Source organism: Electrophorus electricus, chromosome 22 (assembly GCF_041902795.1).
Source record: "Electrophorus electricus isolate QZ-2024a chromosome 22, ASM4190279v1, whole genome shotgun sequence".
Classification (NCBI taxonomy): Eukaryota; Metazoa; Chordata; class Actinopteri; order Gymnotiformes; family Gymnotidae; genus Electrophorus; species Electrophorus electricus.
Window position 1 is genome coordinate 6575172 of NC_137518.1, and position 27962 is coordinate 6603133.

The window sequence follows — 27962 nt, forward strand, 5'->3', positions numbered from 1 at the left end:
TGCGACCAGCTCTTTATGACCTTTAGCCCTTGTTCGCTTTTACTGTGGCAGCAAATAATGCCGGGAGGTGCATTTCCACTGTACACAGTGGATCTGTTGATTTGTGCCCTTTGACGGATGTACATCTGCCTCTGTTGGTCGCTTCACAGGAGACTGCGTTGTACCCCTAACCTATGCAAAGGCTAAAGCCCTTTAGTAAGCCTTGCATGTCTGCATTTAGCTCTAGCTTCCCACAAGAAGGAGGGCCTGAAGCCATTTTCAGCCCTCTGGCCCAATTACAAAGAAGCTGGCATGCACAGGAAGTGCTAAACAGAGCAGTGGTCTTCAGAAGACAATGGAAAATTTTGGTTACTTTTCCATGCTCATCCAGGCTCATGGATGGGGGTGGTGGGTTACAAGGGGTTGGGGGTGGTGGTGCAAAGTGCTGGTGGTTGTGGTGGATGGTTGGAGTGAGGTGGGCCATCAGACAGAAATAGAAATGGAAATGGAGGGAGTCATGGGGGAGGACAGCCGCGACGTGGGAACAGACACTTCTTGCCGGCTCATAGCTGGTGCCAGGATACAGCACATTGGTTTCATTAGCATACAATAGCCAGCTCACAGAGCCCTCCCTCCAGGGCCCTTCTCGGGCAAATTGTTTACTGTGGTTGAACCCATAACAGAGATGTCTTTCTCTTCACCTAATTCTGCAGCCCGGTTGGTGATGCCACCTCAGCACGTAGAGTAAAAATAGGGCTTGTTTTTTTTTGTTGTAGTTGATTTTTCTTTTTTTATAGTCCTTTCCATATTATTCTGTAGAACCAAGGTGTTTGTTTCAGACGTCACAGGGTGCCTTTTCCGGATGCATGCGCTCGTAAAGAAACATGACAGCTGCCTGCAATAGCAGGTTGCTATGTTCTCAAGTACGTTCTGCTCGACTCCTCACTGCCAGGAACCTTCAAGGGTAAGGGGGTTAGGGTTAGGGTTAGGTGGGGGGATGAGGGGTGAGGGGGAGGGGCAGTTGGGGTTGGTGACTGAATGTCACCAATATGGCAACCACTCGGGATTGAGGTAATCGGAGAACAGGACTGATCCTCTTCTAACAGACAGCCTCTACACTCAGCCTACTTCTGGTATGTTTTCAGTACCCCTTGGACTATGTAAGGGTTCCATAAAGTTAACCAACTTGTAAAAGTAATCCAGTGAATTGAAGCACAAAAGAATTCAAGTGTATTTGGTTAGCTTGATACTGTAGAGGAAACTTACTGCTCTCCTGATGCGTTCTACTGAATCCTTCTGACTGATGCTGCAACTGCTGAAGTTTCTTCAATTCCTTCACATAGCCCTTAATTAGTACAAGCAGGTGTATCATTGGAATGATGTTGCTCCACATGGCTGGTTGCTGGGTACACGGAGGTGTCCGTGCCTACAGAGATTATTTTGTCCCGCATGGAGGAATGCAGAACTGTACTCATTAACAAGACTGGATGTGATCATTTGTCTTCGTTATCATCTCGCACCTAGAGTGTCGGCCAGGCTCACGCTAGCAGACCGAAGCTACAGTGTGATCCTTGATGCACCCCCCCACCCCTCCAGAACTGCACAGACGGTCATGTTATCAAAGAGATGAAGTAAAGGCTCGGGTGCCTTCTGGCTCAGATGCTGCTGCCTCTTGAGGGCTTCAGTGGAGGAAACCTTTGCTAAGACAGGACACACTGTGCCTTTTGTTTTAAAACAGATCACGATCCTTGGATTAATCAACCCAGTTCCATTGTTTTAGTCTGTAAAAATGCTCAGCTATCTGAGGTCTGAACTTAAGAAATCAAACCTTCCCTGGAGGGGTTTACACATATTAAAGATGTACCAGAGTGATTGACAGTGGGCATATTACAGATGTATCACTTTACATTGGCAAAGGCTGAATGCTGTGGGGGTTTTTTTGTTTTGTTTCCATATATGAGATCATAGAGAGCACCACTCTCTACCACTGATCCCATGAACCCATAGAGGGCCTGTGATGAGGATCCCAGAAAATCGACCACTGTCCTATCAAATAACAGAGACTCCATGACGTCACAAGCATGCCAATCGCATCATTTTCCACTAAGGCATGGGCTCGAGCTTTACCACCCCCCAACTGTTACAGTAACCCATGGGATCTTACACAAAGCAACATTTTTGAATTCCAACTTATGAAATGACATACCTATCAGAGGGTGTGAAAAGCAAGTCTCACTCAGCAGCATTGCTGATTTAAAGAGCAGCAAATTTAGTATGACCTCGGCACTGTTGCCTGGGAGACACATTCTAGTTCAGAACTCGGCAAGACAACTAACCGGGTCAAGCTGCAGGTTTGTGGGGAAAATGAAAGAAAAGACAAAAAGACCTCTATTGTTGTTATGCACAAATACAAGCACAGCAAATCACACACACACACACACACACACACAAAATCAAAAAATCATCAGAATCATCAGAATGACTCATGTGACATTTGAAAGTGTTTGAAAGAGTATGTGGGGAAGGTTAGGGGTAAGACGGCATTTGTTTAATAAGAAGCGGGAAAGAAAGAGCCCCTACACTCACCCTCTGTCTGAGATGTCTTCAGTCTGTGGCAAAGACCCTCGATAGCTCCGTACTCCTCCTGAATTTTGACCACCGCTTCCGAGCCACGGAGCTCCATGAGCCCTCGCAGCTCCATGAGCGAGCAGCCGAATCCTTCATTTCTTTGGTTCTTGGCGTAAAAATCGCTGTTCCTCATGTCCCCCATGGTGGCTGAGTATTGCTCACTAGTGTGGCACCGAGCGGAGTGGAGTCGGTGTCAGAAGTCGGGAGATTGCCACGCGATGCTCGAGCGTCTTAGGGGTGGCTAGGGCAAATAATTATCTGAACACACAGGTAGTAAAATAAAAAAACCTGAAGCCAAAAAAAAGATTTAAAAATGCTGAACGATGGCAGGACAACAGAGAAGGGGAGGAAGGGAGATGAGGAAAATGAAAGAAGAAAAAAAAAGGTGGGGGGAAAATCCCAGAAACAAAAATCCAGTCCAGTGTGTGTGATGGAGGAGACGCTCCGAGTCTTCAGGGGAGCGAGTGGAACGGCACACCAGCCGTCCAGGAAAGTCCGGCCGAGGTCCTGAGGATGCCCGCACTCACCACGGCTGCAGACCGGACTCGTGCCACATGTCAATTCCCATTCTGCCAGGCTCCCGGCTGCCGTCTACATGGTGATCCTCTCTGTTACTCCTTCAGAGACAGAGACAGAGACAGAGAGGGGGAGCAAGGAAGGAGAGGGAGGGAGAGAAAGAGAGAAAGTAGAAGGGGAGAGTGGGGGGGAGAGAGAGAGGTAAGTGTGAGTGTATCTCGGAAGCACGAGTAGTACAGAAGGGAGCGCGGAGAGGGAGGGAGAGAACGGGAGGTGGAGAGAGAGTGCAAAAGAGAAAGCGAGCACGAAATAGCGCAGGGCAGCTGAGACAAGCTGCATTGTTGTGTTGCGTTGTCTGCATTTCACCATGCTGACAGCTGTGCAACAGTACACAGCCGCTCACCCCGAGAAGGGGGTGGAGGGTTGGAAGGGTTGAGAGGCAAGTCTGTGCGTCCAGCCATCTCGCCTGGGCAGGGGAATCGCTTGCTGGCCGTCAATCGCTGTCACGTGTGTCCCACGGCGCCCTGTGGCTGCAGCCTGTGTCCCGCGGATAAATGTGGAGCCCCATGCATATTAAAAGGCCTGGCGGCACGCTCAGGCAGGGGAACGGGGCGAGGGCACTGCTCGCAGCCAGCATCAAACGAGCCCCATAAAAAAAATGTAAAAAAAAAAACTGAACAGGCCCCGACATCAAAAGCGTGGCAGGCCAGCGCACGGCATGCTACGTTGGGGGTAGCTGGAGGGGACATAAGGGGAGATAAATGTTACAGAGATTATGTAATATGAGCAGGTGGATGCAGCTCAGCTGTAAAGACTGGACAAAAGAACCAAAGAGAGGGTGGTTCCGGGGTACTTCAAGTAAAAGAACAACGACAACAATAATAATAATAATAATAACAATAATAATGCAGCCAGTAGATGCTATGTGCCTGGCAAATTTACTCAACTTCCGATTTAACGTCATATTATCAAGACATGAGACTGAGATTATAAACTTTTTTTGTTCATTTTTGACATTTTTTGTTTGAATTTTGCACACAAAGCCAAAGATCCAAGCCAAGCAATTCCAGGTCTGACAACACTTCAAAATGTTTCTCTATGTGACTCCAGCAAGACATGGCACTTCTGTGAACATGAGAACTTGAAGACCTTCATTCTGTTTGTTGGTCCCTATCCCCAAGCATGTACTGGCAAGACCCTATTGCTCTGACAAATGTAATTTATGAAAGTCAATTCCGTGTTGAAGGACCCCTTCCGCCACCCCATCAGCTGTGGTGGAGTGGTATCCCAGTGGTTGGCGCTGGCGGAGCTGAGACCTCGGCAACCAACCCAGCCCCACAGGCCTTCAGGATCGATCAATACACACGCCAATCGCACACCCACTTCCAGATCCACCAGCTGTGCCAGTGTGTCGAATGAAAGCTAACGTAATGGCTCACGGGAGGGCTAATCATCTCAGCGAGGAGTCTGCCATGCTGCAGGTAATGTGGCTAATAATACATTCGCAGATGGTCCTTTTTGGCTGGCCGGCAACGTTTAATAGCTGAAGTAGCTCTCAAGGGGAAGAACGCTGCCTCTCGAGTTGACAGTATGGGAGTTGTGCCTGAAGGATTAAACTTTATTATAGCTAGCAGTATGCGAGAAGTGAACAGGTTCACAGCAAGTCCATTTCACAAAATATTACAGTATATGAGTGGGGCATATGTGGTTTGAGTAATTCTATCAGTAACTTCTGGATACTCCATACAAACGTCAAACGTATCTTCCTGAATGGCATAATTCATACTGCTACATTAGCTTCTGATAATGGCGGTAATGCTAAGGCTCCAGAGCAATCGTTTATCGTGGGCATTCTGAATGAAAAGGGAACTTAACTCCCCTTTTTTGTGTCTGGCACTCACGCACCATGGAAGTCGATCATCCTAAATAAATAAGACAATAAAGCTCACAGTTCATCCTACAAAAGGCAATATTCTAATCCCAACACAATACACACGTCTCTCATAACATCTGGTTATATTACATCGTGTGGATTTACAGATAAATGCCTGGAACAAGACTATAATCGAATGTGCAATAACACGACCGGACATCAGTTCAGTTACCAGAAAGCACAGCGAATAGCTGCAGTATATCACTACATTCAGAAGTGTATTGCAACATAAAAGTCAATGGCATCATTGATGCCCGTGTGAAAGTGATTTGCGGATTATTGCTGGTGTATCCATCGCTGGCCGCATGCTGCGCTCCTGCCTTATCTGCAGAACCACTGTAGTTAAGAGAATTCTCATTAGCCAGCAGACCTTTTGTTTTGTGGTAGTGGTACATATAATATCTAACCCAGCTTTGAAGGAGGCAGCCTACTATCGTTTGTTACTGATCATTCTATTGCCACTCTGGCAACATTCTGTTTTTTGTTTTTCTTTATGAAGAGGATTCCACGAACCCTATTCTCAGCATAAACTAACTGCTCTCTAATGAGACAAAATGGATGAGGAAAATGTAAAACTCACTCTAACCCCCAAGCATTTCTGACAGTATTAACGACGCCATTATGAACTGTACCGGTATGCAGACATCGCAGTCTGGCAACTAGCTGACAAACAAGCGCACCAGACCAACAGTAAAAGCGTTTTAATAAATAACCGAATAATAATAATCCCAGCACACCTTCCCACTTTCTATTACTTGGCCATCTAAATGTATTTCCTGTATGTGATGTGAGCATCAGCTCCAGATCTGAAACACAGTACTTGCCTGTTCTTGGACTAGCGCGTGCTGGAGCTCTCACATCCCCTACCAGTTACGCAACGGCAGGATTCTCCAAACGCGTGAGGCGGGCTGCTCCGCCTGCAGTCTCTTGCTTTTATTCTCCTCTTTATGCAGCTCAGTGGCAAAATGACAAAGTGCTGATTGGCCCCACTAGAGCTCATTTAATGGTGCTGAAGAGGCTACCCGGGCAGTCTCTATACCCATGCCCCAAAGCAGGCTACATCAAGATCAGACCCATGTCGATAAATACAATTCTATGTTGCATGAAATGTGTATACCCTCCCCCCACCGGGTGTGAGGCTCAGGCAGTGAGTCACTCACAAAGAAGACAAGACTATAGTAATGGTATGTTAGACTCTATCAACTCCAAATTGGCTAACTTGGTCGGCCAATTTGCTGTTGCAATCTTGTAATTACCACATTTAAGTAATTAGCTCAGAGAGATGAGAAAATGAGCAAAGCCATGTTATGTACATTTAAATAGTACAAATTGTCCCACACATTGAGTTCTATAATATGTATTTCCTTGAAACATTATCCATACACTACATGTTTCAGACTAAAAAAAACCCCTGACAATCCACTATTGGTCAGCGATGTGCTGAACATGTGCACATGAAGTGGTAAAGAAAGGTAAAGATTCCACAGGCCACTCTCTTCCCACCTTACTGTGAGCCCTGCTTTTGACCACAAAGAATTGAAGAACGGCAGCACGAATGGCTTTGGCAGGGAGTGCTAGATTACACGCCACATCTCTAACATGGCTGATCGCGGACGGCTCTAGCACTCGGCCTTTGTCACCACTGGGGTCCTAATGCATCCTGCCTTTCAACATCCGCCACGCCCTGGGAATAGTCAGTCGGTTCAAAATGTGACCAGCAAGTGGTCTATGCGTAACGCCACGTAACTCCTCCATGCTCAGAGTGGTCCAATGATACACAGGGATGCACCGTTTTAGGTTACGTTCAGTCTAACGGGCCTTTTGTATTGTTGGGGTTAAATTGCAAAGTATACTTGTTCACTGTATGTGCTTAGCTGTGAGCAGCTGTGAGCGTCCAACTGGATGGTCGCTATGCAATTATAAATTAAGAAAAAATAATTGTGTATGACAAATTTCCAAAAATTGTGATCAAAAGTCTATAATAACAACCCATTAAAAGTAGAGGTTCATCACAGATGGACCTGGAATTTAGTTTACTAAAGAATGCTGAACACAGTAGTACTACTGACTGACCAAGTTGAATAGTAGTAAAGCTATGTTAAGTTGAATAAATCTAAACATTACAGTTTGGATGCAGGCATTTGCATGTTTACATTAAAAAAAAAAACATTCTAGCATGGCCAATATTCTTAAGTTTTAAAAGTTGCCATTTATGTCTTCAAACTAAAACTGTATTTACATTACACAAACTTCAATGTTCACTTGTCTTTACATAATAAACAACTTTTACTTAATGCAATTCTCCAGTAGAAATGCACAGTTTATACTTTGACATTCACACCTGGTTCAGCAAATGTGCATTGCAATTTGTTATGATGTAACTAAAAGATTCTTTAATTTGCACATGCCCCCTAGTGGTAGAGACACTGACAACATCAGTCTGTTAAAGAAACAAGTCTAAGATTTAAAAAAATAAATAAGTCTACTGTAACATATCTCCTCATTCTGCGCAGTAAAGATATGAGCATTTTTGCAAAATATGAGCTTTCTGTGATTTACTGTGCTGTCTACTGAAGTATGAAAGGCTGTGCTAGTCATTGACGGCTGTGTAATATTTTCTGTGCAAGCAGATCTTTCGTTTAGAACCTCACTCAACATACTTTTTGAAAATATGTATAAGAACTTGTTCTATTCGCATCAAAACACATGTAATGACTATATTTACAGTTCCTGTAGAAATGCACTGGGGTTGAGTGCATGAATCTGATTGTCAAAAAAGTCTGAAACAGCAGGACTTTCATGGAGTAACGCTTTGCGTTCCATTTCCGAAGGAACGGATGCCATAGTGCTTTCTGTTCCAGCAACTGGACAAGCAGATCTCTCCTGGCTGATGTCCGCCCCTCCTGGAGGGGCCCTCTGGAGAGGCCTGGGGTGAGGACCATGCTCTGCAGCATGGCCATGCATGCCCCCAGGGTGCCATACATGTGGACTATGCATACTGATCCGCTGCAGTGGCTGTAACCTTTTTAAATTATATGCACTGTACGTGCAAATTATATGCACTGTACGTGTATGTTGTTTAATTAAAGTTATATTGTTATATTTGAGTTCCAAGCTAGATGACAATGCAGGAAACAGGAACTTTGAAAGTTGTGGGTAAAACTTTGACTGTGTGTGTGTGTGTGTGTGTGTGTGTGTGTGTGTGTGTGTGTGTGTGTGTGTGTGAGGATGTTTGTGTGTGTGTGGTAGCGAGAGACTGGCATGAACATGTTTGTATGTGTGTGTGTGTGTTGGCAAAGCATATGTACAGTCACAAGTGCGCCTGCAGGCTCACTATGTCTATGGGCTGCTAACAAGTGCGATGAGAAGAGCAGAATCAGCATGGCACCTGAGGATAGCTGTTTGGAGGCTGAGACATATCTGCCTGTGTATATGTCTTGGGTCAGTGTGTGTGCGTTTACTGTATGTGCAGTGTGTCTATGTGAACCAGCAAGTGCATGCATGTTTTCATTTGTTCATAAGCGAGTGTTTGCACTATGAATGACAGACCTGTGCTTGAATGTGCCCATGTGAAAGCACATACTTGTGGGCCGGAGCACTAGGCCCTTGCATGTATGTTTGGGTGTCCATCACTAAACGCTAGACAGGGACAACAAGCAGCAGTCTGCTACTTAGCCCCCCTCAGTCAAAAGCGGTTCCTACACTCAAAGGGGCTGTGCTCTGGCTAAGTATGAGACTATGTATGGCTAACTCCTCAAAGGCTGCTGGCAGCCTACAGTTCCCAAGGTTCCCCTCTTAATCCTTTACTTTCCCAAGCAGCACTGACATAGTGATTTTTGCTTAGTCTCATTTATGCTCACAGATAAACAAGGAGACATTTACGATGCCTGGGCCGCAAAGGGATGCATAGTTCAATATAAAGCATTTCACTTGGAAATACACAATACACATACACAACTGGAGGAGAATGACAACTAAGTGAGGGAGCAAGGGAGAACAAAACCTGTTTTGTCAAATGTTTGGTCATTAAAAGAGTGCACATGGAAAAAAGGCAAGAGAGAGCAAAACAGGCAAGGAGCTGCTCTGTCTTTGCTCCATATCACTGTGTTAAAATTCATCAGGGAGCTCTTGTTCTAATTAAATCCTTTGCGCTCAGGTTGCTGGCGGTGGGGTGGGTGGAGTGAGGCAGTTGATCAGGCCCCAGGGTTAGTGATGCGCACACCCCTGTGCAAAAATAAATGTATCCAGGGAGGACATGCCCTGAGTGTTGCAATCGTATGCGCTGCCAGGTATTTACGCTGTGAAGGCATTGCACAGTGAGAGGGTCTACAGCCCAGACGTGACGCCATAGAAACCGGTTGCTACTGGTTAATAAGCTTGGGGAGAAGTGTTTGTAGCTGGTAGCTTTGAGCGATATGAAATGCATGCATAGGGGCTAGTACACATGAATTTAATTTGACTAGCTATAAGACTAATGGAATTTTTATTCAGTTCATATTATTAAGTTCATAATTGTGTATTCCAGAAAAGCAACGGATGTGGAGCTTTTTTAAATGCCGCTGTGTCAGTCTGAATAAGAACCAGTGCCTTGGACTCTTGTTAAGGATCTGGAAAAGCTGTAATTCTGGATATACAGGAGCAGGTATCCATGATATGCCTCAGTACTGTGAAATGATATGTTCCATTTCTCAACTGGAATCAGTGCTTGAGTGCAAACACAAATGAGTGTCCCAAACTGTATAGCATACAGCAAGTCCAATAATTGTGATTTATGGCAGTTTAAATCAAAGTGGCTTACAATGCTTTCAGATGCAATGAATTTGTGAGTCACGTAGTTAATGTGCTATCTGGGACATACCGTATATCTAATTGCAATTATATAGTCTCCTATTTAATGAATTGCCTAAATCTATAAGTAGTATCAGTGAACTGATGGTTAAGGCAAATTGACAGGATTCATAACCAACTTTTTGATATGAGGTGATAACGTAAAAGCCCTGTTCAATTAAATCTGGAAACTGAATCAGATTTTTGTATCACTGGCCAGTCTCTGGATTAATTAGTGCAGATAACCAAGATATGCCAGATCCTTCTGTAAATCTAAGAAACGTGGTAGAACTAAACATGGCCCACACCCATCAGTCAAAGTGTACATCAGGTCTTAACACTGATGGAGCGACGGAGGTGAGAGTCACAAGGCGAAAACAGGTTTCAGTTACTTAACACCCCCTCCCCCCGCCTCCTCCAATCAATCCCCTACATTTAAATGGCACTCCACGATTACTCGGAATTTAGCAAAGGCACGAGTGGGCCATGACTAATTCTTGAGCCATTTGCTTGACAGCTCTGACTTGAGATGCTGACAAGTCTCCAATAGCTAATGGGGAGAGGGTTTCAGGGACATGAGTCATGCCTAGCACATGGAAATGAGCAACATTTACCATTTGCTCTGTGGCTTCCACGAGCATTGTAATAGGTTATTCCATGATCAAGTTTTATTTTTGGGGTGGGTCCTGTCTCTGGCCCACAACTTAGTGAACCCATGCTCATAAGCATCTTCACTTTAGCTCCACTACACTAATTAAACAGCCATGGCTTTAAAATTGACATTTTATTCCCCCATTTTCATATACTGAAATGAGCAATTAATATGTGGTTAGCTTACAGAAAAAATCAAATCTCATCTAGCTCCAGTAGGTTTGCTTTGTGCAATAATATAGTGGTCTAGCAGGGATTTGTTATCAGTTGTACAAACCCAGGACATGAGTTCAGAACAAAGTAACAGCAGCCATTGTTGGCACTGTGAAAGACAATGTTAGCTAATCACAATTACAGAGAACCACCCTGATACATAGTCTAATACTGGATCATCCCCTAATTATTTGTCTGCCAATATGCTTTCATGAAACTCACCCTTTATTTGATTAATTATTAAATTTGATATATTTTTAGCGATGAATCTTTTATTTAAAATAGCAATCTAGCTAGCAAGCAACAATATGCCCCATTCCTTTGTATCTCGCCATTATATTGCATCTCTGCATTTTTAAGAGGTATTTCTTTTATACATAATATTGAATAGCATTAAACATGACAGCTGAGTAAAACATGAGTAAAATGAGAAATTTATAGCACATGCAAGGTTTGAGACTACCTAATGTTAATTTACCCAGTTACACAACTGATACAATAAGGACACAAAAGTCACACTTGCTAATTTTGTATGAGTAACCCAAGTACATTCATCTTGGGCATTGGTGTCAACTCTAGAGAACAAGGGGATAAGGTACGTAAACAGCTGTGTGGCACTTAAGAATGTCATACAAAACACTGCAAGCATTTAAAAACAATGTTCTTAAGTATAGAAGCAATTTACATGGCCTGAAGCATGCATCTCATCATCAACTCAACACTGAGACTGAGCAGCAAAGAAGTTAGTGTCTGAGGTTCAAATCAACTTTTTTTCTTTTCTTGCACTGCTTTTCACATGCCACTGATGAGATCAGTGACATCCACCTGCAGAGGTCCAAGGAAAATGCATGTAAAACATATCTAGATCAACAGAGTCACTAGCATTCCATTGCTTGGTCCAGACCTAATGCACCAAGCTTAATCTATAGATGCCCTTAAAGTTAGAATTGTATAATTAAATCAATTGCAATGAATTGCAATCCTTTTCCTCTTATAATTATAATGCTTCTGCAGGCACAGCATAAAGGGAAGGAGTATTTCACAATCCCGAATATCCCTGTACAGCAGAGAGAACCCTGAGCCTCGGCCCTGGAGTGATATCCTATGTGACATGCAACACCAAACTGTAGGGTTATGCTAATAACTGTAGCAGAGCAGCAGAGGTTTCACGGATGGCTGATGCACATGCAACATGTTACGAATGACGCTCGCAGAAAGCAGCACGTGACTCCAAATGATGCAAGCATGTGTTGGTTGGTTGGCCCAAGTGATGTGAAAGGTACTGTCCTCATGTCCCGAGCCACCAACAGAGACAGCAGTGCTGAGCTCTCTCAGAAACGAGATGAGCAGGGGTGGGTCTGCCTTGTAGCAGGAAGGTCTACGTTAGACATTGTTACTGGTGTTACACAATGTCTACACTGACAGTTACACACCATAACACCATTTTCAAGGCAAAAGCCTTCCAGTAGTCTACCATATGATTACTTTGTCTAAAATGACTTGACCTCAGTGCTAGCCTCAATACTAACTGGTTGAAAGAATTTAAAAAACATTATTCTGCCATGAATTTATATTATCCGAACATGTTATTGCTGAACACCAAATATCAAAGGCAAGAAATCGTTTGTGAAAAAAATGTAAAATGTGGCATGGCATTGCCTAGAGCTCTGTTTTTCCCTGAGGGCATGTCATCCTTACCTCACACAGCAAAGGTTCCCAAAAAGCCCCAAAGTTTTACCGTATCAGAGCTACAGTCCTGAGGGTCACAGCCATTCATCCCTGAAGGACAGTCATCCTGGCCCATGCTGAAACACCGTGACCTTGTGCACCTTGAAACACCCCGGCTTGGCTCAGATGCGCTTCTGTCCTCATGCCGGAGGACTGTCCCTGCTGTCACTCGTCAAGCAACTCTGTCTCCACTCAGGCACATCTAAGGACACCCATGATAGGGTGCTTCTGCATTTTAAAAGGCTTTGGAATAATCCCATTCGACTGTAATCTGAGTTTTCAGTGAAGTGGGGGTGGACTTTGGCATAATCCCATTCAACTGTAATCAGAGCTTCCAGTGAGAGAGGGGGTTGAGGAAGAGGACGCAGCGTGGGTCCTGTTGAGCTTGCTCTACGGCAGTGCGCCACTCGCCTTAAAGGCCCCCGCCACACACTGTTCTCTGCACACTCCTGATTCTACTCCATAGGGCATGAGGGGCTAAACGACGGGGGAATTATTTTTAGGTAAGCAAAGTGCAGCAGGAGGCGAGATCCTAGCGCATCACTGCCGTCAGGACGTGCACTGCCACAGCCAGCGCACATTCCTTGATAGTCTGTTGTTCCTACTTGCCATGGCACTATCCCTGGCTACACACACACACACACACACACACACACACACACAGACACGGTGACTCGCACACTGACACACATGCGCTGACACAAATACCAACACAGACGAAGAGCATGTCTTTTCCTTTGACTAAACCTCTAAACAAATCGACAGTAAACACCTAAAGAAAAAAATATAGAAAGAAAAGATAGAAGACCTGCTACTAGACAACAAACATTAAACATATGAAGGTTTCACTTACTAGGCAATCATGTCAAATCCAAAAAGATTTTGATCATATCATGGAGAGGAGTAATCACTGTTCAGCATCTGTACAGACTCAGTAAACCTTGCTAGATTGCAGGAGGCACTGCACACGCAGCCTGTACCATGTTAGACAGCGATGGGGGAACAAGATGGGGGGGGGGGGGGGAGCAGTCCTGCGGAATGGAGAGAGGCATATTAAAGTTAAGGGGGTAGGGGTTTAATATGTCTTAATTAAAAGACAACAAAACAAAATACTTGAGAAAATCACAGCATCTTAGAGCAGATGCCTCAGGGTGGGATGGCGAGAGAGAGACAGAGACAAAGAGGAAAACAGGGTGAGAAAAACAACAAAAAGTGAGACAAGGAGATGATATGGAAGTGAGGACGCTCGGCCAGCCACGTCCTCTCACGCCAGCACCCAACCCATCAATTCCCACCCCCACCCCCAGTGATAAAGCCTCCCCAGAGACAGGGCATGCTAGTAGGAGGGACACTGTCAGGAAGATGCCACTTCATTTTTTGTGGGGTAGGGGGTGGAAACTGAGGGACTTTCAAGGACATGCTCTCTCAGACTGGTTAGCACCTGCTGCCTGCTGTTAGTGCTAAAGAACTGAGAGCACAGCAGTCACCTCATCACCTCATCACATGGTCACCTCACAGTACCCTCTGAAATGATTCCCATAACCTTAATACAGTATATGAAGCACAAAATGCCCATTCATCAAACATGTATAGACACACTAAGGCACACCACATACACACAGCCATTCAAGCTCTTTGAATGACCAAATCAGTAAACTAAATATAATCTATAAGCAATAACTACACGTTTTTTTGAAGTTACAGCCAAAGCAATGGAGTGAATGACTGATAGCTTGATGTACAGTTTGAACAGAAATGTCATGAATCATGAAATACAATTGAGGTCTCCATGCCACTGCCTAGTTTTTCTATTTACTGTACATCTGCTGACTTGGGCCTGAATTAATTAAATTATTCAAGCATGCACCAACTAATAGCCAGAAGTAACAACCCACATCTGTCAAATGTTCAACATCCTTTCCCGCATATATCATGTAACACAAAGCAAACACAGCTGTATAGCCAGAGTTAAGCACATATAAATAGCTCTACACTTTTAGCTAGAAATGCAGTTTGCGCGGATCATCGCAAGGCCAGAAGGACTGCGCTTGTGGATGTGGAGAGCAGTGATGGGGATCTGAAGCAGCGCCTGCATATCAATGCAGCTGCAGTGCACCACAAACCCCAGGTAGCTGAACGAGCCCAGGAAGCCAGAGGAAAGGGGCAGAAAAGATCCACTGAGCTCTCCTGTTCACCCACATCCAAAGGAGCCGTATGGAGGACTGCAGGAAAAATGTGCTAACTCCACTGGCCTTAATGTATGTAAGTTCTGCTTCAATGCATTTATATCAGTTCTAATGTGTAAATGAGAATCGGGCTCCGACTCCGAGATTTTAATAGCAACGACACATCAAATCCATCCCCAGAGGCCAACCAGCCGAATGGGTCCAAATGAGTTAGATATGCCACTGTCTTATATTCAGATTGCAGCATTTCTTTCAAAATGATCTGCTTGCATTACGACCATGCCAGGGTGTAATGTCTCTGCCTGTCAGACAGTAAACTAAGCAGGATTTCCTCTGAGCCCATGTAGGTCATGGAGAGCTAGATCTGTGGACTGCTCAGGGAAGATGTCAGGCCACTAGTTCTTAACAACTTTACTTTCTTTCTGTCCCCTTGCTGTCTATAACTGCCCATGCTGTGAGTCATCTTCCCCTATGTCACCATGGCAACTAAACCCAAGAAAAAAATATTGGGGAAACACTAAAGACCTAATTTTAATGTATGGGAATCCTCAATTAACTACTGGTTAAACAGTAAAATCTCAGTAAGCTAAAAGCATGACAGTGTCAAAGTGTTATGATCTCTCAGTGTTTGTTCAAAGCTTGTTCAGTAGAGTTGCATGAGTATCTTTTTTTTTTAATTCTATCAAGGTATTTACCACAGATAGGCTTAACACATAAACCAAACTGATTCCATGTATCTGAAGTTTTAATTCCTTTTCACAGACTGTATCACTAAACCAGCAATAGTTATTATACAATCACCTTGTTGCCATTATTTGAGATCAGTTATACATTCGCACAATTATTAAATTTCACCATAATTGGTGAAATACAGGCAACAGTTGAAATAGATAAACTTTCCATTTTCAAATACTAGATGATGACAGCGATGTACCATAGGCCAAAATGATGTGTTTGAACCAAGGTTATGATGGACTATCTTTCACGTGGCCACAGTGGTGCATTTAAGAGTTTTTGGGAAAATTATGCTGTGACATCATCAGGGAGCATGCTTGTGATCTCCTGGTGATGGAGTGAATGCTTTTTTTACTTTTTAGCTGTACTGAATAAATTACAATGAAAAAATGACCAGAATGAGATTTTCTGTCAATACAGTTTCTTTGTAGTTTCTCTACCTTCATCCTTTCAATGTGTCAGTTGTGAACTGTTGATGCAGTAATTCTAAATTTAAAATGGAGCAGTGTGTATAATGCATGTAATGCCACACCCTCTGTCTTCTCACCTCTTCAATGCCACTGAACCCTTTCATTATTTTGATCATATGACCCACAGTACACAGACATCCTGGCCTTATTTACTAAGTATTTCCTAAGGGTGAATTAGGTTTTCTGTGTGTGTGTTTGAGACAGAGAGATTTAAATTGTCATCTTAAAATGCATAGGTATTTATTGTGAATCTCCCTCTCTTTACTAAATATTTCCTCAAAAGATTAATGTGCGTATTTGTGTAAAGCTTGGGTCACAAAATGATCCATTGACAAAAAGGTCTGCCACAAGGTTACTATAACAACATAAAATGTATGTACATGAACATTTAATGTAGTCAACACTGGTTAGTTTATGAAGGAATGAAACTCCTCTTGTTTTGGAACAGGTATTTTAGTTTCATGAATTGCACCAAAGGGAATATCAAAAATGGTGCAAGACAGAAATCAGAATTGGATGAATATGTTAAGAAAACACAAACAAACAAAAAACTGAAAATGCCTACAATTCCTTAGCTACTTTGAGAAACACTACTAAGGCCTGCATTTATCGTGTCAACTGCATTACCTGTAAAAAGTGGTAGAAATAATACTGTAACGTGCTGCTAATTACAATTACAAGTACAAGAATGAATTTCAGATTAACAAAACTTCAGATAACAAATGCATGGGATAATGCAATTAATGCTGCATTTGGTCACGGTGCTCTGAGTGTATTTGTTTGTGGGTAACTACATTTAGAATCCTTCGCCACAAGATTTTTCTACTTAGACTGGTAAATTAGGGTACATTTTCCTGATACTTTGATTTTTACACTGAGCTGATAACAGTGAGGAGGCGGACGCATGTGCGGAGAAGAGCGAGATTTATTATGGGCAAATCCAAAATCAGAGTCGTTATAACGGTCCAGGGTCATAGAGCCTATACGGAGCGTACGAGGATGCATTATCAAACAAACAAAACACGAAGGCAAACAGGGGAAGCAGGCTATAACAAAGGCTAGGAAACATGAAAGCTAGGATAAACACAAAGACACGGATTACAAACTTAAATACGTACATATATGGATTTCAAAAACATTCACCAAACACAGAAACGCAACCATTCAAAGAACCACTCAAACGCAATGGAGTAAACAACCCCCCCCCCCCCCCAAAAAAAAGCGGTAAAAAAAAAAAAAGAAATGGCAAACCAAGCAAAAATCCAAAAAGGGGTGATCCAAAAGAGACTTGGGTAATAGCTAAAGTCAAACACTAGATTAGACAGGCTAGAGACATTGGGCTCAGAAAAAATATAAATGTATATCTAAAGTATATCTATGTATACTTGTACTTGTATATTAAATTATCTAACCTAGTAGCATCTTAAGTTTTCTTCATCCATCATTAGTTATGATGGCAAATATTCATTCATGATGAAAGACCTGTAAATCGCTTCAGCAACAGGATGTGACATCCTTGGCTACTTAGTTAAATGTTTAAAGTGATATTCAGCTGATTTTTTAAAGGGTTTTGTTATTTAGGATTCCCCTGACCACCACTTGTTGAACTAAATTTGGTCCCAACCTGAGCTAAGGTCAGGGTAAAAATGGTTGAATATTCTATATAGTGACATTTTCCTTGCCTCAAGTAAACATTTTCGCAAGCAAACTTGCATCACTTCTTATCTTCATACACAGAGACTGCAAGATTTGTGATGGTGTCAATAGTTCCTCCTTAGGGTGACCTGACATGATGTGAACCCATTTATTTTAGGAGATCCACAAAAGTGGCTCAAGAAAAAATCCTTATGGAGCACCATAAAAAAAACAATCATTTTGCAATATAATCACAAACCCTAAATGGTTACAAAGACTGAAATTAAATTAAATATAGCCAAAATAATGGGAAGTGTTCCCAAGCTGGAAGTGCAAGGTGTCTATCAGTAGCTACTCTGGCAAGCATTTGCCTCTTCACCTACAGGGAAGATTTTACAGGGAAGATTCCACTCTAGGGGTCGATGGCACTTCAAGGTCTACGGCACCATCACTGCATGATGAATGGCTTCACTGTTACAAGGACACACAAAAAGCATGGTCTAATACTCAGTTCTTAGAATATGATCTCAAATAAACACAAACCAGGTTTCGAGGAGGCATGCTAGAATACAGTAGGTGTGACTCCTGACATAAAAATTGCCAGTATTGATAAGTGTGTTCCTCTAGAACATGAGGTGCAGAAAGACCTCCTCTAACAACAAATGTTACAACAGGGTCTGTGCAGTTTTACCAAAGAATTATTTACTGAAGAAGTATTATCAATTTTAGGTTCTGAATAACTTTCAAATGACAAGGTAATAGAGATATTTTATGTATCATTCTCTTTCATATATCATTGTCTTTTATATGTCATTGTCTTTTATATGAAATTATTATGGCCAATGGACAAAAAACAAAAGTTTACAATGAATATCTCTTGTTAACTGTTAGTGATGACTAAAGTACTGATTACTGTTTGGTGTTAACTTGCAAGATACATGCCTGCAATATTTTTTGGAATGGCCTGTCTGTCATTAGCCCATCAGCTTACACTTGACACTCCTTATTGTGTCTTTCAATAGCTTTGACAGCTTATGAAGAAGGTCCTCAGGAGCGGGGGCATATATCTTTTAGCATCATCACACTGATCTGAGTTAAACAGATTTTTAAAAGCCTGCGAGTTTTGGGAGGCTTTTACCAATATCGCACTGACCTAAGTTCAGTGGATTCCTAAAATCCTGTATGTTTTTGGAGGCTTTTACATGATCACACTGAACTGTGTTCAGAAGGTTCCTAAAAGACTGCAAGTTTTTAGAGGCTCACTACTGTGCTCAAAAAGTGAAAGCAACAGTGTGGAATGGCAATATAGCCTGACTCTGCTGCTATCCATGGGGCACAGTAATCCCAATGAACTGCTTTTCATAAAGTCATTTTTCCCCTTCACAAAATGGTAAATCCTGACTAATCTTTCTGTACTCTGGATCCTTAGCATGCTGGATTAGCAATATGGTGGGCAGGTTGAACCTAACTTTCACCTTCAGGGCATCTGGCTATGGGAAAAAATAAACAAACAAACAAACAAATAAATAAATAAATAGAACTGGGATCTTCTTATACTCATGTTTGTGACCAGAACTGAGTTGTTGCTAGCTTCCAGTATTGTTATTGCATTAGGTTATCCATTATAGCTTTCATTGTTTCTTTCACATCCATCCCAGTAAGCATGGCAGTTTGGGACAATTCACTTTGCATAGTGCTTTCAATTTTTTAGTCGTACCCTTCAAAAGGTGTCAGTATAGTAGGAACAGACAGGGAAAACATAATCCAATGCTTATCAATTGCAAACTGCTCTCTAATATGTGCGATACGTACAATAATGTTTAAAGTAAGGTTTAAGGTGTTAAGTCTAAAGATATTCCATGAATAAACAAGCTAGTATCTGAAGAAGGAATACTGACAAGTGCCCACTCCTTACCTTTTTCTAACAATATAAACTGGCCATGCAGCACAATTATATCCACCTAGCCCATTCTCACTAAGAGTATGTACTCTGTGTAAAGACATACTGCAGACAAGTAGACAAGCACCATGATGTTATTGCAGTGGACGTAGTTCGATTCTGAATGTTGATAATGTGGTGCTGTTTTCTTGTTGATTCAGCTTCACAGCACAACAACCATGACTAACGAGATCTAAACCGCCTCCGGTGTCCTCTGCAGTGATAGCATTGTGCACAGTAAGATATAATCAACCGCATGATTCATCCTGAAACAGCAGCGGCCTCTGTGTCAACTTTAATTAAGGGACAGACGGTGGAATACAAGCTTGTAGGGACAGCAATTGCAACACAAAATTATTTTTGATTTGGGCAATCATACGAATCCCATCATGTTTGTGTCCCAGGACAGTCATTGAGTAACAGGCGCTAAACTTACAGGGCAGCAGGTTGATCTTACCATCACCAAGGCAAGGGACACAAGTGAGAACAGTCTGCCATAGGTGTATGTAGACTGTTTTTTTCAATTACTAAATGAAACAAAACCAAAAATAGCTAACTGTGCACAGTCTTCATCCTGCCTGGGTAAACTTGCAGAGTGCCGACTGCAGTGGAGTGCAGAAAGCTCAGTGGACAGGGTTACCCCTCCCCACCCCTCCGCAGAGCTCCCAGTGACCTTGCAGCTGAATGGAGGGACAGAGGAAAGACAGGCAGGAGGACACAAGCGCCACTGCAATTGCCCACTTTATCTGCCATCCATGAACCAAACGCCCCGCTGGAGAATGACAGGGGCCTCATCCTGACAACTGCGTACCAGCACCATGACCAGCATCCTTCTACCTAATGCAAATAGAAAATGAGAAATCCAGAATTGGGGATCACATGCATTTAATAAGCAAGGAGTCTGCCAACATCTGATTTTTATTTTTATTTTTTTCAGAATCAGTGGCTGGAATAGGAGAGCACTCTGATTTCAAAACTCAGACAATGGGTGGAAATACAGGTGGCAAATTTTGGTTGTCAACAACTTTAGTCTCACCCTCTCAAACTCATTAACTCTCTCAGTCAGTCTTTCTCTTACTCACTCACTTTCATGCAATTGTGTGAACACAGTTTTGATGGCACATGGGTCATGACTGAGAGCTACAAGAGTTGATGTGTCTGTGATATTTTCCATGCGCTGATGGCATGTGCGCTAGCTCAATGCCTTTGGTCAGGTCTTATTTCACAGCATCTCTGTTTGCTGGCAGCAGTGTCTAGCAAGAGACCAAAAACATTCAAATGCCAGCAGACGTTCCACAACGCTCAGGACGTCAGTGGTGCTTTTGAAAGTAAGCTCAATGTATCAGGAAGAAAAGATGGTATCAGTGACAAGAACATGTACCTATTAATCTCTTAGCAAGGCTCATTTCCCAAAATCTCCTCTGCAAACCTTGCAGTGTGGCTAATTTCACCCTACGAAGACTCTGTTATTTGCAATGATCAGAGTCCACATGACTGGGTACGTTTCCAAGAACAACTTGGCAGCCAAAGTACAGGCATTACATTCAGTTGCTTTCTTGACGCTAATCGTGTCACAATCAGTGGCCGGTGAATAATGAAGACAACCTCTTCAAGCACTCTTCAACAAGAGAACATCACAAACTTTTAGGTTTAATCACAATGTAACAACAACACATTTACACCTGTTGGTTTGAGGTTGTGGACGGAAGCTGTTTTGGACAGGCCACTCAGCATAATTCTGTGTATACGAAATAGTTTGCATTCTCTCCTTCTCCAGCTAAATTCAACTGTCCATGAAATCCTTCACACATTTTAGCTTTACATTTATAGCATTCACCAGATTCTCTTGTCCAGATTGGCTTACAGACTGCGCAGTAGTCTGTCAAAAACATTCTCATGCTATCATAAATAGGTTAAAGTCAAGAACTAAGGCTATGGCTTTGGCTAAAGAGAAAAAGAGGACAGTAAAAGAGAGTAAAGGGTCTTTTTATTTGTTGTTTTTAAGTGCTTAGTGATTCAGTGAAGCAGTAAACCTTCAGTGTTCAGTCAGTATCTCAACTGTACAGACAGCCAGGGGATGATCATTCCACCACCTGGGTGCCAGGACAGAGAAAAGTCTTAATGCATATCTTCTTTGTGACTTTCTAGGCTCTCAAAGACAGTGTGGTGCAGAACAGGGTTTGATTAGAGCTTTTAGGTACGTGAGAGCTGGTCCAGTTATGGCTTGGTAGGCGAGCATTAATATTTTCAATCTTGTGCAAAGCACTACAGGGAGCCAGTGAAGGGAACACAGCAGGGAGGTAGCACATAACACAACAACTCATAACTTACATATTTACTGATTACATATGAAAAGCTTAACTATAAAAAGGGTAACTCATAGACTGATTGTAACTGGAACTAAAAGCCTAGAACATGAAGCAATACTTTAAATCAAGAAAGAACTGAAATTAAAAATATTTTAATGGAACCAAAAAGACTATAATGGCACATCAACAATGCTGTGTCAGCAAAATATTTCCAAGTCTGCACCATTAATCCTGACCTCTCCTTGCAATCTGCTTCAATATACTTCAAAGCACTTTCAACAGATTGCTCCTGTGATTATCATGGCAGAAGTGATGACCACAAAATGATGACTAGTATTTCCCCTTCTGACTCCAGTGTGAAGTCACCTTGATCTCCTGATCACACAGAGGAGATGCACACATGGAAGTCTGCTGCCTGAGGAGCTCATTAGCCTGAGTGTGGAGCTCGGCTGCAGGATGAAGGCTCTGTGCATACACTGAGAAAACACTTAAGGCATCTGCATGGTTCAATACACAGATCATCTGCTCCCCCAAGTGGGGCCCTAATCTGAAACCAGAGTTTAACCTCAGTCTCAGAAACCAATGCGGCGGATCCACCCACGCCGAGATCCTGACCTAATGTTGTGAACTTCTTATTCTTATCAGATTCTCACCATATATATCATGTTTGCTGCTGATCAAAAAGGAGTCTTTCTTTCCTCTGGCCATGAATGTCTTCCTCACTTCTTACAAAAAGAAATTCCACTAATACCACACAGCAAATATTTAATCTGAAAATACACCCAGTTCCAGATCCTCTGCCTTAGTTTTGACTAGCTATGTGCAGCTTTATACATATTGTGTATTTCCTTGTGTTTCTTTATTCCTGTGGTCCCTGTAAAACAAACAACATACATACGTTTTAGTTATTGGGTGACACTATTTTATAAACACAACACTGTGCACAGGGTACCCATAACAAATTTTCTTCTACTAAAACTTCTACTACATGTGTCCTACAAGGAGAAATGGAAGAAATCCCATTACTTGTAAGACCACTTCCCATCTCTGCAATAAACATCTGATAGTTCTGGTCAAAGGCATTGTTTGCCTGGTTATTTAGATTAATTTGTTTGGCACTATAACCCACTCAATCCAGTATCAGGTGTTAAAATGCAACCTCTATTGAGACTGCAAAGCTGGGTCTTTATTGCAGGAGCACTTCTGAAAACATCCTATCATTCCAGCTTCCCCTTCCAACTTGCACAAAGCTTGCAGGCTTCACCAGGTGCACAGATCATTTTATAAGATGTGGGTATGGAATTTCACCTTGGAATTTCTCCATGCATTGCTCTTTATTTGAGTTCTGACTTTCAAATAAACAAACAAACAAAAAACTAAATCCAAGTCATTGGCTCATGATGCAGTCTGAATAGCAAACTAATGATATTAAAAAGAGGTAATACATTTATACAGTGTCGCATGAAGGGCCTTAACAGCATTCATAGGTGTTCACAATACCAGCAGTGTTGCTTATGTTCAATTCAGAAACAGGAAGACGGTAGAGAGAAGACACCTGACATAGCATCACTTAACAAAGAGTCCAAATTCGCAGGGATTTTCATACTTCTTGTATGTGTCTGTTTGACACATTTTGCTGGTGAGAGGTTCAGATCTTTGGATTAAAAAAAAACAAAAAAAAAACATCCAGTTGCTAAGCAACAAGGCAGTCCCAGTATTGTGAATGTTGCTTGTACACAGCTCAAAAGATCTTTGCTGGGCCTTTTTTTAAATTTTAAATAAAGCACTCCAACCTTGTGAATGGTAGACTGAGCTAATAATTAATACAAGTTCACACAAAGATAATAATCTTCTAACCGCAGATTTCTACCATTCTGCCAGCCATAAAGATCTTTTGCAAGGTTTTTGGAAACTAAATTCAAAATCACACGAGGATTGTCTAACATTGTTTATAAAAGAATTCGCAGTAACACCCAGCATAACAATCATGATTAACTGTCTCCCCCAGTGTAGAGCCAGGTTCAAATTCATTCAGTGCCCTAGGCATTACACCTAAATTATGCCGTAAATTTAATTATGCTATACATTTTGCACATTGATTTGAACATTGATAATATGCACGTAAAAAAGGCAGACTGAAGTTTCAAGTTAGTAATTAACTAACAAAGAAAACTGTGTTAAGATGAATTATGCTAATTGCACTCAACCCATAAGTATTCACCTCTCAGAGTGGGGTAAAGGGTTTTTTTTCATAACAGGCTTTGAATCAATTTTGGACAACTGTAGATGGCTATTCAGCATTCTTCAAGGCAGATCTGCTCCTATATAATGGGCTTTCCTTGATATTGTTTTGCAGTGTGGGACATTTGCATTGCACGACATATCCTCAGTGGACCTGAGGTCACAATGACCCTAAGCCTCTCGGTGGCAAATGGTATTAACACTTCAGCCACTGTAGTGAAGTGTTGGCCCTGTGAAAGTTCACCATAATCTCAGGGTATTTGATTTTTTATTTTTTTTTTTTACTTTTTAAGTACACTTTAAGTTCTTGCTGTGTCTCCTAAAATTTGGGTTCTGGTTTAAATCTGAAGAGAGACTTCTGAGTCACAAAGTTGTTGCAAAAGAGATGGTCATAAGTCATAAAATTTTCAGTTTTGATGTAATTCAGTTTCAGTAATTGAAACTTAAACTGTTATTAATTTAAAGCCAAGATGGATTGAGTACCCAGTAACCAGTATATAAATGTTTTTATTCATGGTAGCCTATCATGGAACTTGGAAAGTCCATTTTTGTTTTTGTTTATCATTTGTATTCACATTTTTGATGAATAATGCATAAGTATATTTTCTAATGCAGTAAGCATTTCTGTAATACTACACTGCACTTCATCCCTACTTCACTGCACTCCACTTAAAAACTCATAAAAACCCAGCGTTCAACTTTTATGATTTATTATAGGACCAGGGTAGATTTCAAGGTACAGTTATGTAAACTCACTAGGGTACAACTGTTATTGTTACCTTCACGTTTAGACTCTTTGAAAACTATTTACCTATTATATGAACCCGCTACACTTTCGTTATGTAAATGTCATGCAACTCAAGATGTTACCAAGGCCTATTGCCTAGTTCCACTCTCGTCATACCACTCATCCTGGATTAGTGCATGTCAAAATTACGTAAGTCATCATTCCCAAAATTTACGCAAACTAATGTTCCTCGCATGGCTGATCTTCATATCTCCCACTAAGTTTGTTTAAACTTCTTAACAGAGCGACCTGTCGATCAAAAGGGAACTAAGATTCGACTCGCAGCTTTTTTGCTCCCTGCTCTCGCGTGGCTGCCTGGGGTCGAGTAGAGTCTGCGACGCAGCGGTCTAGATGATAACGGGCCTTGTGATTGATTAGTGGAGGGAAAGAATAGACACTGCGGGAAGAAGCACCTAACGTATTAAGCATGAGTTATACTTTCGCGGCATAGACACTCGCAGGGCTGAGCGCGAATCTGACAGGAGCACATATGGATTTATTCTAGCGCTTTAATATGTGCAGAATTCTCCGAAACTACAGATGGCAGTGCAAAGACATACTTCTGAAAAAGCAATTAAAATCAACCAGAGTCTGTAGAGCCGTGCTCGCCGTCAGCGCCAAGAGACAAAATTTACCCAACCACGCGATGTGACGCCACGCAACGCGCACGGCCGGAAAAACCGCACCTCGCCATTTTTTTCGCACCAGAGACAACGCGTCAAGTATAATTCTATATTTAGCCGAGCCATGCTCCGACGGGGTCACACGTCAGGGGCGACAGCTGTAGAATGGGAGGTCACTTCGTACTTAGTTTTAAAAAAATAATAAAACCCTACATGGGTAAAGACTGAAAGGCACCACCTGCAGGGACTTCCATAGCGCTAGGCACAAGGCACCTGTGCAGACAGCTGGATATATGACACACTGTCAGCTGTGTCATCCTTAACTCAATCGATATCTCCCCCGGGAGCATGCTTGTGATTTCCAGCGCCGTTGGTTCACGCTGAGTTTGGGGAATAGAAGCATTTGGATCCTTTCTTGGGAACATACTTTAAAGGGCTAATTAAGGTCGTTCAATTAAAAATGAAATAATTTGGAAGCATATTATTATTATTATTATTATTATTGGCTGGTAGTAGTAGTGGTGTGTTTCTGGGCTGAGTGTCGGACACTGTTCTAAAACAAAAGACAAACGTAAAAACACTACTATGTATTTAATTTTAAACATTTATAGGATGACTGAAGATTGTCATAAGCAGTTTCTTAGGACACCATCAGTGTTCTTTATTAAACACTGTTTGTAGTCACTTGATAGTGTAATAATGACATAATTAGTTGTATTGCACATAAAGAGCTAATGCTGTTAACACCATGGGACATTTCAGAGGAATATGAATCTCCCGTCACCCTAATGTCTCTTTTTAACATTGCCAACCCAATTACCTAAAAACACCCCCTTTCACTCTCTCTCTCTCTCTCTCTCTCTCTCTCTCTCTCTCTCACACACACACACACTCACACACACACACACACACACAAATATATACATTTCAGCATATTCAAAAACCAACATTTCTAATTCAAACAAAACAGTGCATGACTCAGTACAAAACCCTGCATCTATTACCTTTCCATCCTTTCCATTCCAGGGTACATAAGGTAGAAGTCATTGTTTCATTATATATAAGGAACAGCAGAAAATATCAGCAATTAGTGATTAAAATGCAGTGACTCAAAAATACTCACATTACTCTATTCATAAGATCACCTTTTGCTGGGCTAATAAGTTTATATTCCAAAATAATGTAATATCACCTTTGCCTGTTCTGATCAGAAATTGATCTTGTCTTCTACCTGTCACATCTGTGAAGCTTTTCATGTAAGCTAATTAGATAAGCAATTGATTAGAATGAGAAGAACCAATTGGAATACACATTATCATTGTCACATATTTAGACATGTTTCATCACATACAACACTATCAGTCTGGCAGTTTTCTGCTTGTTAAAGTGTTTATTCACACTGTTCCTAGAAAGTAAATCCAAGGATGTGATCTAAAAATATCATCTCTTTTTAACACTACCAATCTAAAAACACTCACTCATACACACACAAAACTACTGTAAATGCATTTCACAAAACAGGAAAAAAGAACAAATTTGCACTCACATGAACCACAAGTTTTCATAAGGTCCCCATAAACCTTTTTCCAAAAGTGCTCCTCCTCAGACTTTCTTAACCTTAGTTATGCCTATTCTAAACTGAGCTGGCATACTGAAAAAATGGTTTTTAATTCAGTTAACTCAGGGACACTTACAATATATGACATGAATCCCAGCATAGCCCTCACGAGAAATGTTTAGGTACATGAAGATTAAATCAAAGCTGTTACTCTGCTATTTGAATTGATTTCAACAACAAAACCTGCTCATACCTGACACTGATTCAACATCAACATGTCCACATCTCTTCTCTACTACCAGTTATAGTGATATATAGGGGTTAGCTATTAGTAGTTCATACACTTGGGATTATTTCATATTTGTGAAAACTGCTGTGTGCTCATCTGTGACTGTGGCCTGGAGTGGACTGGTTATTGGTAAAATTGTGGCCTCTAGAAGGAGGTTGTGTTTCATATTCTCAAGAGCTCTCCAAAATTGCTCTGTCATCACAAACAGTAAGACATGCCATTTCCTACTGTACACACACCGCGGAGACTTATTACAACCCAGCAATCCATCTAGAGTTTAAATCTTAATGGCTCCCCCTGGGTGTGTGGAGGCAACATAAAGGTAATTACACATTTGTCTCATGCCCACCACTTTTTGGTTTGAAGTGGATGGTTTTTAATTGGAATGAATGGCTAGCTGGTGTTTTCCTTGCAGTGGTCATCCTTCACAGAGACCCAACAGATCCACATGGATTTGGAACTGCAAACAGGAGTGCAGAAAAACTTGTATATCCTAGAAAATAGATAATCTAACTGCATGAGTATCACTTTTTTCCCTCAGAAAAAGATGGGACTTATAAAAGACATCACTGTCCAGTATATAAGGCCTACAACTCAGGCATCACAAGAACAGCAGGGGATCAGTATCCTCACATACTCAAAGGCTTCTCACTATTCCAGGTGCACAGTGCGATTAGGTTTAACACATGATGTTTTGCCCAGCACAGACTATAGC

At 41.8% G+C, this 27962-nt stretch overlaps 1 protein-coding gene across 13 annotated transcripts in view; it reads right to left on the bottom strand.

Moving 5' to 3' along the window:
- atp2b2 (ATPase plasma membrane Ca2+ transporting 2) overlaps positions 1–27962 on the bottom strand; it is a 101396-nt gene that overhangs the window by 50253 nt on the left and 23181 nt on the right. For 11 of the 13 annotated variants that reach the window (XM_081705332.1, XM_081705329.1, XM_081705327.1 and 8 more), the window contains exon 2: positions 2566–3224. In XM_081705332.1, the coding sequence (XP_081561458.1) occupies positions 2566–2749 (184 nt within the window). In that variant the 5' untranslated portion in view covers positions 2750–3224. Of the gene's footprint in view, positions 1–2565; positions 3770–13328; positions 13409–27962 lie in introns of those variants that run through there. The other 2 variants (XM_027020338.3, XM_081705335.1) reach the window with 2 other exon arrangements.